Consider the following 19,796-nt stretch of genomic DNA (forward strand, 5'->3'; position numbering starts at 1 on the left):
GGTAATCAATCTGTTTGGCTCTCCACATTCAGACTGTTCCTGCTCTTTGTGGCAAACCTTTCTTCCTGAGTACCAAAGTACAAACCAATTACCTTGTTGTCAATAACTCGAAACAAAATTCCTGTGGCGTTGCCTTCTGGCAATACCTCAGTCAACAATTAACTATGCAAAGGATGCTCTAATTTGCATTATCATACTGGCTGAGAAAGTTATGTCTTTGAGTCTGTGTGTGATGCCTGTTTGTATTTTTGTAAGCAGCATAACAGTAATGTTCAGGTTTCATTAATTTTTTTAGAGTTGTTGAGCAAGTGTACATGCAATGATTCTACCTGATTGGAATGTGTTGATCATGGCAAGTTGGTAAAGATAAACATAAGGTAATACATATTAGCACCTTGGCTGCCTGTAATGCCAGCGAAATGGATGGATAGATAAAAAAAATTGTGTAAATTTGAAGACAGTGACCTTAAAACTGATGTGAACGTGTAAATGAAAAAAAAGAAAAAGTTGGACCAAACATCTGCTTGGTTAGGCCACACCAATTTAATTTCTTGGCACTCGGATTTTTTCTGAAAAATATTGGGGTGGTCGGTCGAAAAAAAAAATAATAAAAAAATTGCAAAAAGTCTGTGGTGAACTTATATAACATAAAAAAAACAAGGTAAGTAGTCAAGTTTTCAGCTTTTCATGGCATGATTTATCCAATGAATCTCTTCCTTTGATTTTATACCACTGTTCTGATCATGTGACTGCAAATAAGAGCTCTGATTGGTTTATTAGCAGTATGTGCCCCTGGAAGGAGTTTTTTTAAAGGTCTGCAATAGCAAAACCTATATTATTTTTCTTGGGACAAAATTTTTATTTTTTTCCAAATCGGCAAAAAATGGGTCGGGAAATCCGAGAACCAAGAAATTGAATTGGTGTGGCCTTAACATATATACTTGTGGGTGTTGTTGCTCAGAAAGTGGGCGAGCGTTTTTCCAAGCATCATTATCTGGAAACTTCAAAACTTCCACAGTGACCAACTGATTTTCTGTGGTCATGCTACTTGGGAAAAAAACATCATTATCGAAAGTAATTTTGGGGTGTGTTTGAGAAGCATTCATTGGAGGCTTCTACAAGTCTCTAGTATTAGTTTCTACAATGAACTGAATTGTCACAGGACTGAAATAGTTGCCAACATTTCATCAATGTAATAAATATGAATTTAATAAAATCTTCAGAAATACGTTTCCCACAATGTCAGATCGGGCACGACCCATCCACAGTGGGTAGTTAAAAGGTGACAAGGCCGCATTACCTTTATCTCAGACAAATACTAGGAAGTATTCCCAGACAAAGCTATGGGTATTTCAGGAAATAACAAAGATTATACATAGCTATTAGCAATAGCCCAAACTAAGGCCACTACAAGTAAATTTTATGGATGACATCGTACATGCACTGATTTTTGCCTGATGTCAGAGAAAAAAGCAAGAAATTTTGGGGTCCCACTAAGGAATGAAATAAATGATTTGGCCAGTTCTTGGATCTCTAGTTGCCTAACTTGCATCTAACAGTGACCCTTAGCTAGGTCATGGAGGTGGAAAACTGGTAATCTCCAAGCAGAGGTTAGGCATTCTTATCAGATTTTCTATTTTGCATCATTTTCTTAATGTCTTGCACCCAGAGGTTCAGCTCTGGCTTTAAAAAAAATTTTTTAGGTATTTTTACAAGGCTTTCTATTTTGTACCATTTTCTTTATGTCTTGCATCAAGGAGCTTTGCATCCAAACATTTGAAAGCCCGATAAAAACACCTAAAAAAACGTCAAAAAACAGCCAGAGCCAAACCTCTGCTCAGGGAGTAGAAAACTGGTCTGTTTCATTGCCGACAGTGCCAAGAGGCATCACCATTTATGGTACTTCATACAGAACCGGTGTCACTGTTGATTAACCATTGTAGAGTCAAACGGGATCCATAATGATCCAAAATGAATAAATTCAATCCTCCCATCATTTTTTCTTTACATGTACATAATTCAATGTTTGCTACCAGTGGCAAAAAATGTGACTATCGGTAGGCACACTGTGGATTTATTTAATCATTGACTCCTCTGACAGCATTTCATGGCTGCCAAGCACCTTCCCCTGCCACTCTGCCTGGTGATTAGAGGTAGGAAGTAGCATGTCACACTTTAGCTGTTCCTTCCATCATGATTAGAGCTGAAGGTCAGGCTGATTAGTGCGCCTCAGCTGAGGAGAAACAACTTGCAGCACACCAGCTGGCGCTCCAGTACCCCGCGCTAATTGGGATTTTTAGATTCATTTTGTGTGATGCTGTACAGCAAAATGGTGTTTTTTTTTAAAATTCTTATGACTCCACAAGAACAATAATGGGTGTGGCCACTCCATTAACCACTGGAAACATGATGTAACTGGTGTGGCCACTCCATTTAGTGGACTTATGTCCCGAATCACAGTATGTTAAAAAGTACGGACTTTGCATGATTATTATTTTATATATGTAACGTTATATCATGACAATCCATTACCTCTTCTTGAGAGTTGAGTTATTCCTTCAAGCAAAATTCGGCCATGCAATGATGCAGTAAAAAAAAAAAAATTACTAATATGCTCTGTCCCAGGAGCTATCTACCACTGAAAAATTATGACCATAGCATATCCAGAACATGAGACATAAAAAATGGATGTTCTGCTGCAGTACCATAGACAGCCGCCAGGAGTCCTTTTGTCGAACTTGACCTTAGATGTCCTAAGAACTATCCACATATCAAATATCATAAAGACCCATTCGCAACTTCTGTAGTTGGTCCACAGACAAACAAACCGTACCAAAAACATAACCATTTTGGCAAAAGCTAATAAACATTTACAAAATACAATTAACATAATTTTTTAAAGAAAAAGGGAAGTCAGTATGCCTTTTTGTTGCAAGCTATTTCAATTCACTGTTACTCAAAGCTAGCCCAAGCAATTAAATCCAAGAATTTTTAAAGGTCTACTACGTAGTTTTTTGCGCTCAAATTTGAAATATTCTAGAACTAAGAAATTTCAGATTTACTACCACTTTTTGACAGTTTTTGACACTTTTGTGTCATTTTTTCACGTTTGCAACGTAAGGTATTAGCCTACATAACATTCTGCTCTGGGCCCACTGTAACCTGTTGACCTCCCTAGTTAGACCCTCCTGTTTGTAAAACAGCTTGCCACCGGTAGGTCCCCCGGGGTGGGGTAGTTAGCACATGGCAGACTGGAGATAAACAACACAATGGAGATCTTCTTCTTTGGAAACACTCATATCTAATCATTCTAAAATAGCATATAATCATGAACTTATTAGTCTATTTTGTAGGGTATCAACAAGCTGAGGTCATATTCCCTTCAAACTGAAAGAAACCTTGTACAGAAAACTATATATAAGCTAACCTACTGTACTCAAAGGAAACTGTCAACTGGCCCCCCACTGGGAAGCCAGGCTGATAAGGAACACCAGCCAGGCAGTGACCAGGCCTGAACCCATCTGTTTGTTGGAAGATCACAATTTTTATACATGCTTATTTGGTGCAATGATGTCGCAGCGTCTCTCCCTAAATATTGGTATGCAATGCTATAGGGTTGATTGAACTAACAATGTAAAGAAAAACTAGGATAAGCTACTTTTTGTTTTGTTCAAATGTTACGTAGTAGACCTTTAATACATTTATCAATATGTAATGTTGGCAAATTAATCATTCTTGAAGAAGAATTAATCATTCTTGTAGCCAGTCCTTTGTCAGAATCCCCCATGCAGACCCTCAGTTGCAAAATTCTAATAAAATCTTGGACACCCCTCCCAAATCAAGAATACACATACTTGTGTGGGTATCTAAACTACTTGCAAAATAAGGAGGATGGAATTAGAAAAGAAGAAAAAACAAAGACGTGCGAACAGCTGGCCTTGAACTGTTGAAAGAAAGAGTGCAAAGACCCCGCTGGCCGCTGGAATCCAGCCAGAAGCGTTAACTATGCGGCCAGATCGGAAGTTGGTTTGTCAGGACGTCACCGGCCAATCAAGGACAACAAAAATAACCCACCTGTTCCAGGGCCGACAACAAAAGGTCTGCACGTTTGGATCAACGTACAAATCTTCAGGTTTTTTGTTCGCTGGCAAAGGATTCGCCGCCGCCAATCACTTTTACCTCACCGCTCGGGCAACCCTTCATGGTATGGCGGTGTTGTGGACCTTGCGGCACCCCCCGGGAAGTCGTGGATTGGACCCAGGCTGGGGGGAGGATGCGCTTGTTGTATGAGTGAATGACATCCGGAAGTCAAGCAGAATAAACACGGCCAGCAGCCGACCCCGATCCTTGCCGCCGTGTTCCCACTGATCAGTTTCATATGGCGCGCCGGGGGGCCATGCACCGGGAGGCCACTCAGAGCCAAGCAGATGTGAAACGTTGTTCTCAGCCTCGCTAAATTATTTTCTACACAACCATCACATTCACATACAAGACAAGAAGTCACATGGCTGAGTCTGTACATTTTTAAACCCCCATCTTGTTGTTGTTGAAGGAATGGAACATGGGCATTCTCTAGCTCTTTCAACATAATTTTTGTTTACATCAAGGAGGTTTATACATTCACATGTTCTTCCAGTTTCAACATCACAGTATATTTTCTCAAAAGAGTCCAATGCATACAAAATCCCTCTCTAGACAAAGCCCCTCCCCCGAATACATGCATAACCCTGCCCATAACATTGTACTTTAATTCGAGTTTGTCCAAATTGCCTGGTTGCTGGTACATGTCGGTGTCTGTAAAAGTTTAATCATTATATTTGTCCCGAAGCGGAAGCAAACAACATTGTTACAACCGTGTTTGATAAGAAGCTCTTGAATCAATCAAGACAGGAAAGACGTCAGAGCTCCGGACATACTTGTTTATCGTTTCCTTGGTGGGTTCCAGGTAGAAGACAAATCTCCGACTGGAAGTGTGAACGATGCACATGGGACCCCAGATTTAAAGTCACGCGAACGAACATAATTTGTTCGTCATATAACATAATCTGTCATACCCAGAATAGTATAAAATCTTTGAAATTGGAGGATAAATACTGGCACAAAAACTGTCTGCCTATTTTGGAATCATCTTTGTCTTTTCACAATTTATGAAGGCTTGGTCCATGAATTTTACTTGTTTATTTGTGGTACGGATTTTTAATAGTCCTAGACACCGGAAGAATTTAATTCTTTCCACCAAGGACGTTGTATAACTAAGGCGTTATGTTCATCTGACTCTTGGTGTTACTTGGCTCAACCCCCCGCCCATACACAGTGAGGTAGACCGCGGCCTTACACAGGACCGTCCGAGTGTGACTACAAAAGCAAGCAGACAATTTTCTTTTCCGAGGTGCGTGTGGCTGTGAAAACTTTGGTGCGCAGTACTTGGTCGCAACAAAAATGCCCGGCTTGCGGATTTGAATAGCTGCGGTGTTTGAATACCAAAACCTCCGAGCGGATCGCTCTGGAGCACGTAGCCTCCACCCCAAACTAATACCCCATTATCACTAGTATAGCCAAACCGGACGAGATCTCCTGACAACATGCCCTGTTTTGAGTAGAGGAGCTCTCTCTCAGACCAAGGAGGTCGCGCAGACATAGTTTGGATACTATTTTTCTTCGGCACCATTAGCATGCGGACCGGGTCAGGGAATACACTATCCCCTTTGATAAAATGAAAGGATCAGACTGTGACCAATGAGCGGCCGGTGGACCGGATGTAACTCTCCCCAGAGGCTGCTAATGAGGTGTCAGTTTCCATCAGATTGACGCGGCCTGGCCCTCCATATTTGGTGGACACACATCGGGGGAAGCCTGGCCAACTTGATCAGCTCTTCCACCGCAGGATTTACTGGGCTTGGAAAACATGGGAGAAGCGAAGGGATAACGATCCATGATCGTACATGGAGGGCTTGTAAGTACGGTAGGATAGTTTTTGGCTCGACGTGACGGTTCTGTAGCGTGCGGGCGACGTTCATTCATAATTCCTGTCGTGTGTTTAAATTGGAGCGAGGCCGGCGGTGCCCGCGTCGCTCGCTTGCCAGTTTGCACCGTAGTGGTTGTTCTTTTGTACGGTCTGACTTCTTTGCTATGTTACAAAGTGTGCTGTTGTTGAATACTGATGTGTTTAGAACTGTAGGGACCTCCCAAACCGTCCTATCTCGGCATGTCGGCTCAGCCACGGCTGAGGGAGTTTGCGTGACCCCTCTCCCCCTCGTCAAACCGCGTTTCCGCTCTTTGCTTATGCTTGAATGGAGCCTGTATTTTACAAGCAGGCGCTCTCAATGCACTACACACCCTTCAAGCAGGGCCAGGTATAACTTTCAGCAGGCACTGGTAGTGTAGAATCTGGTGTGTAGAGGTACATGCCTCGAGTATCAAGTGATGAGGGGGCATATTTCCTTCGCAGTCGCATTTCGGGAGGCACGAACGAGCCCTGGCCGCGCTTCCCACGGAAGCTTGGTATAAATTTAGCTACGGAAGAGGCCTGCGATCCCCGGTCGCATGACTCAAGGTCCGGATGTAGTTGGAGAATGTTGTGGCTGTCGTTAAAATGGTCTCTCTTCTCCCTGTGTTTCCTGCAGAATCGCGGGGCCGCGGTGAGAACTAGATGGAGCCCCGGAGAAGCCGCCAGCAGCCGACTGTGCGACACAAGGAGCCGGATCTAGTGTGGTTACCCCGTCAACTGTGTCCGGACAGTCCCCGCACCACCCCGCGGACACAAACCTTCACGCGGCGGGACCCGAGCCGACCCGGCCCCGCGCGGAGGGACAGACACAGTAGTCCTCGCGAGCCGGGCAGGCGGTCGGTTCAACCGGTCCCCGGAGTCGCTCGGGAGGTTTCCAGGGTACATCTCAGGAACAGCTCGGGGACACGAGAGTCCCGGGAATCGGGGAGAGACGGCAGCGCCTCCCGCTCTGAAAATGGCCGCGACTCGCGGAGTCCTCCCCACGGAAGTTCCGCTCGGATTTCACGGGAATCAGCCAACTTTGCGCGGCAGGGCAACCTGCGGAGTAGCTCGACTAGAAGGGCGGAACGCAGCTCTGGGGACAACAGGAGCGCGCGGGTTCAAGTCCCAGAGAACGAACAGGACGTTCTTTCTATAGACCAGATTAAACCCAGCTCACATCGAGTGGAGAACGAGTACGTGGACCCCTTCAAGAAGACCAAAAATAACAACAGTCTGCAAAGAACTTCAACCGGGTCGCTAAGGTCTGTCAACACTATCGTACGAGTGGACAGTAGGTCCGACCGGGACCATGTAGAGGTAAGGACGGTCGCACACAAGAAACCAAAGTTTCAACACAACACCAGCACCATTAAAAAGGAGACGGACAAGAATAAAATCAAGGTGAGAACTGAAATCAAATCGGAGGAGCATCCTTTCTTCCAGTGTTCGGAGTGCGGGAGATGCATATGTCCGGATTGCGCAGAGAAGAAAATAGAAAGTACAAACGATGCAACCTGCGGGAATAGGTTGATGTGTACTAGTGAAGATGCTCTGGATTATGCGACATGTATGTGCTGTGTGAAGGGAGTTTTCTACCACTGTAGCAAAGACAACTGTGACGATGATTTCCGCAGCGCAGACAACCCCTGTTCCTGCAGTAGGAAACACTGCTTCCTCCGCTGGACTGCCCTGGGACTCATGGGGATGTTCCTGCCCTGTCTGTTGTGCTACCTTCCTGTGCGGGGATGTATGAGATTAACCACCGCCTGTAACCACAGAGAACATAAAAAGGGATGTTTGTGTAGAAGTCAGGCTCAAAGCACCAACTACCAAACGAACTGCTAGCAAACAGGATATGTACAGACTCGCCAGTACAGGTAAACTTACTTATAAGTAGTAGATAATAAATAAAGCCAACAAATTATGTTCTCAAGCTAGTGGACAGCACTGCCTGTCATGCTCATTTGCATAGCCTTGTACCCATAAATCTATTTTCTATCCTCCCAGTGTCTATTCCCTAAATCACCTGAGAAATAATCCATAACTATCTTACTATTTCTGCCACAATATTCTTAACTCTTTGTTCTGTTGTAACAATTGTCATATGTAAAATTTCTATATACTAAAATTGTTCTGTTACCAACTGCACATTCATTATTATGTATATGGTTCAATCTGTATTCTCTATTATTACCCAAAGTTGTAAATCATGAGCCAGAGTATATTGCGCAAGACCCGCCCAAACCACTGCTTTGTGAAAGACAACTCCGAGACTTTGTATACAGTACAGCTGTAGTTGAAAATTTTCCCCTTTGGTTTGTACAGTGTTGATAAAAGGTGACAACACTGAAGGATACTCATTTCAAAATGTTCAGTGGGAAAGTGTTCAATTGGGCTTATCTCTTAATTTCTTGCATACCTACTCTGCAATGGATCGCATTTTAAAAGAGTCCTTCATACTTTTTTTCATAACCAAACCTTAGACCTAACCTGGAAAACCCTTTTTGTTTTGGCCACATTCTCACTTTAATTTCATTCCTTATCTTGGTTTCAACATGTTCTACATGTATCTGTCTGTTATCCCTGTACTGGGATGCCTCTGGCTCGCAGAGGAATCCTCTTGGGGATAGACATTTGTTCTACAGTCTGCATTGGTCCTGACTGCAGCTGTAGATGGCATTTCCCCTCTCCCCCTCCCTTTACATCTAAAACCAGATGTTTGAGAAATCTACTCTCTGCATGCATGCCGAGCAGAAAAGCCAGAAATGAAAGGTTTGTGTCAAAGATTTGCTCCCTGCGACTGTGCAATGTACAGGAAAAAGGCACTGTATGTCATTCGGTTCACAACAACTAACTCTCCCAGGAACTACATCTGTCAAATGGCTGGTCCATTCCAGCAGCAGTCAAGGCTACTCCATTCTGGCACACGTAGATGCCCCAGTCACCCCTGCTAGTCTTTTGTAAAGACAGAGAAGATTGTTGAACACTAAACACGTTTTCCCTACAAGTCTCCCAAATGGTCTCCCACAGAAAAGGTCACGGGACTGTTTGTTTATTTTTGTATATAATTATGTTGAGAGAGGTGCCATATTGTATGAAAATGTGTACAGTATTATATGATTTGTTGTATCATTCCTGAAAATATTGAACATGTAAGAAATTTTGGAGAGAATTTGTTGAGAAAGCAAAGTCAGTAGCACTTTTGCGAGAGTGTATAGTTGTTACAATGTATGTTTGTATATGTACAAAATCCTGTCTCTTCCTAAAAATATTTAAGACCTTTTCTCAACACCTTTATTTGCATCTGTTGCTAGTGGAAGAAAAGTATTTATTATCATTATTTTGGAATTCTATTATTTTATGATATTTATTTCTGCCAAATGCCTGAAGGTCATCTAGAGTTCATTTAGGATTGGTAGTAAGTTGCTCCTTGTGGGAGTATACTTAAATCATTCAACACTGCCATTTGTGGGGAAAGTACAACCAATCACCAATAAAAAGCTTGAGTTACTGAGTTTAATTGGACAACTGTGTCTAGCTTGTTTCCTCTACAGTAACGTGATTGGGGTGGTGTTATTTGCTACCGTAACTCTTGAAACTTTTGCAGTGACCACTCGCCACAAATTCATCATACCGCGAATATGCATTTCTGATGTACACATTTATTACTAATGTACCACAACTGTAAATATAAACCACCGCAAAAACCTCAAACTGCAACATAAAACCACAGCAAGACTAAATGGATTTACAGTACATGGATCAGGGCGTGGCTAGTGGAGGGTTTATAACATGATCAGTGGTGAAATCCAGAGACAGGCAGGGGGCTTGTAGGCCAGCCATGAAAAGATACAGTTCAGCTGTCATCCTACTCTGTGTACTCACATAAAAACCTTTCTTTTTACGTTCAACTCTTAGGACCTATATCACAGTCAGAATTTCATAATAGCTTTCGTTCAGCCAAAGCAAGCAAAATGTGCCTCTTTTATCACTGTTACAAGTTGTTTTTCCTACCCAAAGTTCCCATCATTGAATGTTTCTTTTTACCCTATGAAGTATTTCACATCAGATTGTACTGTGCTATACATTTATGTCATGGAGCCATGCAGATGCAGTAAATTTGTTGTAACTAATGAATTTCTTCCTCCAGGAAAGAAGATATTTCTATACATTGTAATTGGATGTAATCCTGTTTATAATACTGACTAACTTATCCAGAACTCATGGTTTAAATGATGTCCCAGTTAAACCATGCCTGCCTATGTGCTTGATTAACCTTTCCCAGTCTAGAAACTACAAATTTCATCCGAAACCAATACAAACTTTTCGCCAAAAGGCTATCCCAACAGGAAAGGGTTTTAACAAAGTACATGGGAAGCTCTGCTGAAGTCTGCTCACACATGTGTGGAATTAAACAAGTGCCAGGTTTGAAAACAGGGCCCGTATGATCAGGGCAATCTGTAGGCTGACAGGTTGTGTGAACATCCTTTCTTATGACTTTTGATCAGAGCTATGTAAAGGTGCACAGTGAGGTGTGTACACGCCTTGCTTCAGTTCAATGTACCCCAAACGGCTGCGTCCTGCCCTGCCTTATTGTCCCCCACTTGTGTACATAAGGGAGGCTCACAATGCAGGTATTGAGATTTGTTGTTGCCTCAGGCTTTAGTTTTGTCAAGTCCCCCTAAAGTCGAGCTGCCGGCCATCCATCCGAGGTAGCCAAACAGGAAGGGACATACAGATGCATCTGGGGCCCAGCCATGCAACACTTCCCCTGAAGGGGAGGACTAGCCTGGTAGCCTTGATTGCAGTGCAAACATTGTCGGCATCGCTGTCCAATATTTGCAAGGATTCATTACGGTAGCTAGCGACCGATTTAGCCGAGTTGTCAGATTACATTTGCAATGTGGTTGGAATGGGTGGCTACCTGGTGGCGTTATGTTTTTACATGTACAGTTTGGATGGTGGATGGTGCTTATGGTTGTAGGGACTGGACCTCAACTTTACACTTAGAATTTGTTTCCAATATAAAACACTTCACTGGCTCAGATAGGGTGTTTTTAACTGCAGGGGTAAAGAGCATGCTAAAATCTAATCTTTGAGGAGTGGAGTGGTATTTGTAAAGTCAAGGTTAGACCAGGTGTAAATCATGACAAACAGTACTTGTTTTGTGGTCAGACCTGTTCGCTTATCATACCAGTCCATCATCCCTATTTGCACTGTAGACATTGTGTTGTGGATGCCAGGGCTCCCGCCTCCGTTCAAACAGGCTGTTATGATGCGTTGCCAGATCAGGTTTCCGCGCTAAATATATATGGAGGGGAGTTACCTTGGCGTCTCAGGCATTCTGTGTCGGCAAGCACTCTCGGAAGTTGACTCACTCCAGTCTGTTTGCTTCCATTGTCTCTTAGCGTCCATTCAAGTGTAGTTGATGTTGTAGGGCACTGTGGGAAACAAAAGTTTCACCTCGTGTGTTTGGCAAGCCCGATTCATGTTGGTTTAGTGTTCTGGGTGGGGGGTTGAGCTTCGACCACTGCTCTTGTGCAGCACAGGAGAGGGCTTGTCAGCCAGTTGATAAAGCATTTGGGTGCAAATGTCAGGAACATAACACAGCCTGTGACGGACAACTTATGGCTTACTTTATGATAGAGAGAAAAGGCTTGCAATATTCTAGAAATACATTATTTGTATTATCGAAATGCTGGAAGTCACAATGAAGAACACTTGTTGTAGAATGGATTTTGATGACACGAGTTGTAAGTTGCTAAAGCCACAAACTGCTGTGCTATAAAGATTTGGCAGATGGAAATGAGTGGCAAACATTTTAAGAGGCATTATCCTACAAACTTCTTTTATGTTTACCATTCTCCAAGCAGATGTTTCGGTCATAGGATAGTAAAGTGGCAGGGAAAGGTGGCAGCCGTAAGAAATTCCTGATCTCTGCCTGAAGGATGAATATATTTATGTACTAGATCTGCAAATGGAGACTTAATAATGCTGATCATTATTATGGCTATTGCAGTCTTCACCAAGGCTGTTTTTCAACCTGTCAAATTGCAAGGTGCTATCCTACAGGGACTCCCATACTCGCTTCCTCAAAATGGTATGGGGGTGGGGGGTAGCCTGTAAACTACTATGATGGCAGCCAGGCTCTAGACTTCATACGCTTTGTGAATTATAATTGATAGCCTCACAGAGAAAGATATTCTCAGAAGGAATAGCCATCGACATGTAAATGAAGCTGTGTAAACTCGGTATGTTCCCTGGACATGTTGAATGTGGTAGTATTTATTTAAAAGGTTTGTTTTGAGGATTACAGACTTCCTGTCCTGATTTACATTAGCAAAATAAAATCCGACGATACGGTACCTATCATAAAACTGCTATCATACAACAGTTGGCCCCCCAACTTGCACTTCCTATGTTGTGACCTTTGAAATAAAGATAGCAAGGAAAGCGCTATCCTTCCTACAGCAGATGTTATTTCTGACTGAAGTGAAGGTGAGGTAACATTTAGGAACATTCACACGTTTGTGCTTGCATGAATGTGAATTTCCAATTTACCACTACCGCGCTACATGTATTTGAAACCATGTATTTGAGACACAATGAAAACCGTTTTCCTCTTAGAGCAAAATAAAACCACTGCAAAAGTAAATAAATCAACAGTACTCTGATAAGTGATATACTGTACAAGTAATGAGATTAGAATCCTGTTAAACGTGGCCAAACATGCTGAAAATTGCAGTTGTATGATCTTTTTTTTCTAAGTCAGTCCTTTGTTTCATTTATAATTCAGATCAGAAACAGTTTTATGGTCTAGAATGGAACAGGCCATAAATTTAAAGCTTTATGGTCTGGAACGGAAGCAGGTTGTTCTTATGATTTGTTGGTGTACAGGTGAGCTTGCACTTTTGACAAGTTTTTGCTGTGGAACTGAAAAATATCATAAAGGTATTTGATAACCCAAACTCACTTTTGCAGATATGTGTAATCTGTAACGTTGCTTCCTTAGCCTCCAGGTACAGCATTCCAAGCGAGACCAAAGTGGTAATTTCTATCACTCTATAATCATTCCTGACAAATTCTTGGCCTGTAAGTGACTACCGGTCGTTATTTTGTCCCATCATCGGGTACGTAACTTCTTCAGTGCTGCACCACGATGGAAGGAGATCTGTCGGACAGGCCTGGTAAGATATCCTACCCATTGGCCAGCTGACAGATGTGTCCTGATAGCCTTCACAATGCATCTATGACACCATTCTTCTTCCTGTAGCTTAGCCTGAGGGAGGAATGGGGGCTGGCACAGCCAGTCTGTAGGGCAGCTTGCAGTCAGTCTACTTTCAAGCCTTGTCAGTTTGAGGGGACTGCCCTTGCCAGTCTTGCATGACCAGCCATGACCGGAACAGATAGACAGAACAGTTACACATCTATTCTTTGTGGTAAAACAGGGCGGCTACCTGGGGTAATGTGGGGGTAGATGACTTCAGAAGTGCATATGGCAGCATGGTTTCGTGGTTGCGTTTGTGGCTTTCTCTGTGGTTTTGTGGTTGAACAGCTATGGATAGACTGTCCTGATATTTGGCTTGTGGTTAGGTCTTGACCTGCTTTAAAGAAATGATCAGATTTGGGGCCTCCTAGCAGCTTTCTTGTAGTGGACCTATTTTGTACTAAGGAAACAGAAATTTCATCTTTATAACATTGCTGTTAGACACAGATCATGATATATGAATTGTGTAAATTAGCGCATCATTTGCATAGTAAACATCCGGTCCTCTGATTTTTTGTAAGGTCCAGTTTTTCGGGACCGGTCCGACAAAAAAACGGTTTCACTTTGAAACATTCAGGGTTGCTTCCTGTTCCTTTGAGACCACAGATAAGGCCATGTCAATATCAATTCAACGCCTTGGTTCATAGTTACTTGCTTTAAACTAATGAAGAGGGATAGAAACCCCAAAATTAAGTCCCATCAGAGGCACAAATGAGATAAACATCATTGGACATTAATCCTGCTAGTAAGTACATCATCTTCGTAGATTATGTTATTGCTATTATTAGGTTGGCAGACTACTCTCTCAAGCGGCTGCCATTTGGAGCTGACTCAGGTGACCTCAACACAACAGTAATTGCCCGAGGTGTGGCCATAGGAGTTTAGGACTAGATTTTGAGCCACTCACTCCTGGAATGACCCATCCTCTTTTTGGTATGTGTGGTGGGTTCTTGAACATGCTCAATGTGTGGCTCTCCTCAAACAGGGGATCTCTTTAACATACTATCCTATGAATGGTCTAAACCTCCAGGGTCTTAACCAAAGCTAGGAACTAATTTCCACCAGAGTGTAGTGAGGAAAGTCGTGTAAAGTGCCTCTCCCAAGGATACAAGATTGGTGGCATATCAACAGATTCTAACCCAGGACATCTGGATGTGCTGTCACTGAATCTTGAAAACAAGCGTATCACCAGCATCCTCCCCCCTGTCATCTACTCTTCAGGCTTTTTATATAATACTGTAAAATAATCCAGGAGGAAAATGGATTTCATGGAGATTTTCGCTGTGTCCTATGTTTGCTATTGAATTGATTCTGTAGTACAGTAGTCATGAAAGGGAGACAATGTATCCACGGTGTCATGACTTCACTGTGAAAATAAAGCCCACGCAAGAGTTTCAAGATTTACAGTAAGCAGGATATTTAGGCTTACTGATTTACTCTACTTGCTTACTCTACAGTAACCCTTTCCTGTCCGAATGTAAGCAGTCATTGTCTTAGATCTACATGGTATGTATCAGGATTTTCTCCAGCATTCCTTCTTGAAGGGAAAAATTTCAGCAATACAGTCTCTACTGGCAAGCAAAAATCTCAACTTAATGACATTTTTATTAGGTAATCACCAGTGCAATCAAGATTTCCATTGGAAATTTACTGCTCAGAAAGACTGAAATTGTGGCTTGCAAGGTTGAAATTTCATCATTTCCCAAATCCTCCTAGACAATTTTCTCATCCAGTGCTCAAGTTTTACTCCATGAAAAAACCTTACTGCCTGTTAAATGTGGTGATTGACAAAACATAGAGCAGGAGAAAGCCCTGGTCTATGTTTCCTACATTCTTCGTGCAAATCTGGGAGTCCTCCAAGGTAGGGTCACAGTGGAAGGATGATTGCATCATCAATTGTCTACCTCCATCCTGCCTAATAAGGGCCTGTACCAAAGTGTACTGCGTTTGGGACAGCATCCCGTGCTGGTAAGTATGTGGAAGATGTGAGGGAATAGTAGTTGCAGCTGCCGGTTGGGGCGATTTAAATAAACGACCGGAAGGAAGGTTTGGACTGCCAGATGGAAACTATACATTCTGTCATGTCTACAGGATTCAAGACTACAACTGCAAAACTGCAGCAGCAGACCGATCTGGGAATAGTTGATCACAATAGACAGGGATCCTGGAAAAAATTATTTAAGTAATCACCAGTAAGTGGTCCTAATGTATAGGTTATATTTTTCTAACCTCCTTGTAAGAGGTTGTCACTTACAGGTTTGACTGTAGTTTCTTTACCACACAGTCCTGTAAACTATCCAAGTTTTCAGCAAACATGCAGAGGGACCAAATGTAACAAACAAAGCCTCAGAGTCAGAGGTCCTTGGTTCCTGGACGCCTTCAAGGAAGGACCTGAAAGAGGACGTCAAAACTTCTCAAGGTCATCGAGGGGCGGGTCTTTCTACCTGCTAAAGCTCACAGGGTTGTTTGTTTATTTATGAATGTAATTGTGTTGACGACCAACAAACAACAAAGTTGTATGATGTGCTTTACAATCTGCCTTATGATGTAGGCTGGCAGGTAGTTTCCAAAATTGAGATGAAGGCCCCTTTGAGCATAATTGCTTAGCTCTACACACTACTACACGAGTCTCGAAACTTTTGTGATTTCATTCTCACCGTTTTCGCGATGACCTTTCAACTGCAAATTCATGACACCTTAGGAAAATATGTTTCCAATGTTCCACAGAATTGTCTCAGAGAAACATTTCAAAAACATCCTTTTCTTCCTGCTGCAAAATCAAACCACTGTAAAAGTGAATATATTTACATTTTTTTCTTCAGTTCAATGACTCTGGCAAGTGTTAAGTAAGGGACAAAGGTACAAAGTCTACTAAGGTGCATGCTTTCTCTGCCATGGAAGCTACATTTCCTGTAGCATTTGTTTGTAGCTTAACAGCTTAACTCAAGAAGCTGTGGATGGGTGTGTTTGATTTTTGGAGGGGGTATTGAAAATTTCACAAATGCATTCCCTACAGAATTGACTTTATTATACCTCAAAAACTTGACAACCTGTGGATGGATCTGTTTATTTAACATGCAGGTAGGTAACAGTGTGATGTTCTTGGTCATCATTGACGTCGACGGACGAACAACAGGTAAAGTAAAGGACAAGTTCTATTATACATTGTACATGTAGGTGCTTTCTAAGGTACAAAAGGTTTTGATCTCTCATGTTCTAGACATGCTATGATCTTGACCTTTTGCTGGCTGAAGCTCTTGATCTCTAGAAGAACTAAGTGTAGTAGGTTACTAAATATAGTAGGGTTGGGCACCCTGCTAAATGCAGGGGCATCATCACATGACATTACCATATGCATGCAAATCAAGACACTTCTTTAGCCATCTGTAATTTGGCTGGAGAAGATCATCAATTCACCAAATAATGACCCACTTTTCCCTTGGCAGTGTTGACATGAAGCCTGGTGAGGAACCACCAAATGTGGTGGTTATACATTGTTTCGTAGGTCACTGGCCAAGCATTGTGTCACTGTAAACACACGGATAAGCAGGTCATTAACGTTATTAACATACAGACAAATGAAAAACTAGTATACACCCGTAAGAACCGGGTCTTCTGATTGGATCACACAGCCTGGCTTATGATAACAGCGTAGAAAATTGTACCTTAATGTCATATAATGCATTTTTCATTGTTACAGATGTAACTGAGGTACAGATGAAGATTGGTGGAATCAGCAATGCAAATATAAAACTGTTAATGTCAGCTGGTTAATGTTATTGAATGAATGACTGAATGAATGTTATTATATCTCTTCAAAGGCATTTTTCTCGACTGACTTTTTGCCAGCTTTTTTGCTACCTTCATTAGGATGATCAAGGAGGTTATATCACAAGGAGGTTATATCACGTCATATAACCTCCTTGGGATGATGTACACGTGCCTTGCTGTATTATGACATGCTTATGTATCAGAGGTTAATGTTACATTCGGTAGGGCTAGAAGTGGCTATGATTCTTTTGTCAGCCTCTGTAAGAATCAAGTAGAAATAGTTTCTTGTCTCCCAGGATTCGAACCCGGGCTACCAGACCACAAACCCAGCACCGCAAACCGCTATGGCAAAAGTTAAGAGCCACTGGCATGGTCAGTTTGGCGGTGCTTGAACCCCAGTTAAACCTCCCACCAGCTCTGTCACAGAATGCATCACGGTACGGCTATCCCTTCAAAATTGGTGTTGGTGCCATTGGTGTTGGTGCCATTACTTATGTGCTATCAGATAAAAAAAGGTTGAAGCCCTCCATTCTGTGGTGGATCTAGAGGTGGAGGAAATTGAGATAGACAACAAAATGCAGCCACTACGACTAGTAATAGCCATCTGACCGTAACCTCTGCTTGGAGAATGATAATTATGTGCCTTGTCCTATAGTCAAAGGTCCAGGGCCCCTCCCAGAAACCATTTACATTGTTTGTGCAAGCCGTTTTATTGGGGGCAGGATTAGTGTACTTCCGCTAGGATTACGTTTCACCAAACTCCAGCTAATTGTCACAGCAGCATAATACAGCATGATATTTGTACACTTGAGAATAAACAACAAAGAATTTATTTCAGATATAAGTTTATAGTTACAGATTTTGTGATAGAAATATGATGAGTTTGCAATAGAGATACACAAAATATGCAAAACAAAACAAAATGCAGAACAAGACAGAGTAAACATTTCCATGAAATTCAAATTTTCATTTGTTCTGTTTCCAAACCTGCTGTAATGTTAAATCATGGTAAAATCTTAGTGATTAGATCTACAAAAATTCATTTTAATTAATTTCATGTCAGGAAGTTGATATTTTTTTTATGGACAGTGCAAATTTTTTTGTCCATCCAACAATTTCCATCCCAACAAGTCATGAAGACAGCCCTGTACCAAAGGATACCTTTTCAAGGTAAGGATTTGCATGAAATGGTATTTCGGGGGGAAAAATTCCCAAATTCCCTAGTCTTCTCTACTTCTGATTGTCTCCTCTCATTGCCAATGTACAAAATGCAGTGGGAGAACATTTAACTGCTATGTTTTTTTTAGTTCAAAATACACTTTCAAATGACGAAACAGGTATGAAAGAAAACATCATCACAGTAAGATTTTGTTAGAAATTCTGTGGTTACAGGTGTATGTGCATACAAAGAAAAATGTTGGTCTCTTCCAAGTGTGTCTGCCAGTGGTTCTAACCATTGTACGACAGTTCCTGTGTGCGTTAAGCCAGCCTTAGGTGTGTTGTGATGCGTTGACTGAGCCAGTTGTATTCTACCAGTCTTCCAGAGCGAGTGGAAGAGAGGAGTATTTGTTTGGGGCAAAATGTATGACATGTCTTGTTTCCTGTTCTTTTGTGTCCGGTTTCTTGTTGTATGTAGCTATTGCCCATCATAGGACGTTTTTCTGTTTATTTATATCCTAAAACTATAGTTACTGTAATTATCAGGACTCAAGAATGTCAACATAGCAGAGAGAATTTCAGTGTAGTGAAATACTTGCCAGCGCAGGTCAGGGTTGTGGATTTTGTAGATGTATGAATGTTTTTGAAAACTCGAATGAGATTGTCACCACATTGTGACAAACAGAATTTCAGACAACTCCGCCCTTTCCATCGGGGCCACTTTGGTCGCTATAAACTTCCTCTCCTGAAGTATACAAAGTGGCTTATGTTTCTGAGCAAAAAGGCTGACCTGATAGGAAATTGTGGGGATAGGTGGGCAGATCAGGTAAGGATGGAGACTTGTATTCATAGTGCTGTTCAAACAAGGCTGTGCAAGGGACAGGAAATGGACTGTGTTTGATATAGAAAGACTATTTACCTTTCTATTGTTGGCTGTGGGCTGTTGTCATTACCTGTAGTGTCTGGTTACCGTGTCCAGTTACAGCAACCACGAGGCAACAGATGGGATACAATTGGGCCGGTCACGTGACCAGCGCTAAAGAAAGCAGGTGAGGTTGGGGGAGCGGGCCCAGGTTCAAATGTCATCCTTTGAAATTTTCTGGGCTTTCTGTTCTTTTTGCCCCCCTGGTGTTGGTGGTGTCACCGCCCTGGTAGGTGCGGAGCTGACGGGACCGGCTGAACCCAAGGAGCGTGAGAAAATGCGGGGCTGGAGCTTTGGCAGACTTGTTCAACTTCACAACAAATAAACAAACCATGGTCCAGCATCCATAATGTCTTACATGGACGTTACTTCACCTAAGTCCGTTTTTCACAGAAAGCCGGCTGCCTAGCACACCTCTGTTTTTGTTGTAGGAAAAACTTATCCCAAAAGTTTAAACCATGCTGCAATTGTTTTCTAGTCAATGTACATGAGTTTCTCTCATTTACCATTCTGACACTATTAATTGAAATGCAAAACCAGAACTTCTGCTGCAGTACCAAGGAAAGCTGACAAGGTACCAAAATTGACCTTGACCTTCATGCCCCAAACACCTACTGACATACCAAATATCATCACAGTTCATCCAGGGCTTCTGAAGCTATTACTCTGGAAACACATACACACACACA

General features: G+C 42.2%; 2 protein-coding genes across 3 annotated transcripts in view; one reads left to right on the forward strand and one right to left on the reverse strand.

Annotated features, from left to right (window-relative positions):
- Positions 1 to 5,387: 5,387 nt before the first annotated feature.
- Positions 5,388 to 9,514, forward strand: LOC118419323 (protein sprouty homolog 1-like). 2 transcript variants are annotated; one of them, XM_035825684.1, is made up of 2 exons: positions 5,388 to 5,953; positions 6,624 to 9,514. In XM_035825684.1, exon 2 carries the CDS (start codon positions 6,650 to 6,652, stop codon positions 7,832 to 7,834), a length of 1,185 nt encoding a protein of 394 aa, XP_035681577.1. In that variant the 5' UTR covers positions 5,388 to 5,953; positions 6,624 to 6,649; the 3' UTR covers positions 7,835 to 9,514. The 2 variants fall into 2 exon arrangements, with proteins under 2 accessions (XP_035681577.1, XP_035681579.1); XM_035825686.1 differs by lacking the exon at positions 5,388 to 5,953 and adding an exon at positions 6,090 to 6,108.
- Positions 9,515 to 18,957: 9,443 nt separating this feature from the next.
- The window catches only part of LOC118418903 (spermatogenesis-associated protein 4-like), a 15,061-nt gene continuing 14,222 nt past the window's right edge, over positions 18,958 to 19,796 (reverse strand). Inside the window, exon 10 of the transcript XR_004831557.1 lies at positions 18,958 to 18,970. The gene's annotated coding sequence lies outside the window, so the exon portion shown is untranslated. The remainder of the gene's footprint in view (positions 18,971 to 19,796) is intronic.

The sequence above is a fragment of the Branchiostoma floridae genome, chromosome 7 (genome assembly GCF_000003815.2).
Source record: "Branchiostoma floridae strain S238N-H82 chromosome 7, Bfl_VNyyK, whole genome shotgun sequence".
NCBI classification, from domain to species: domain Eukaryota; kingdom Metazoa; phylum Chordata; class Leptocardii; order Amphioxiformes; family Branchiostomatidae; genus Branchiostoma; species Branchiostoma floridae.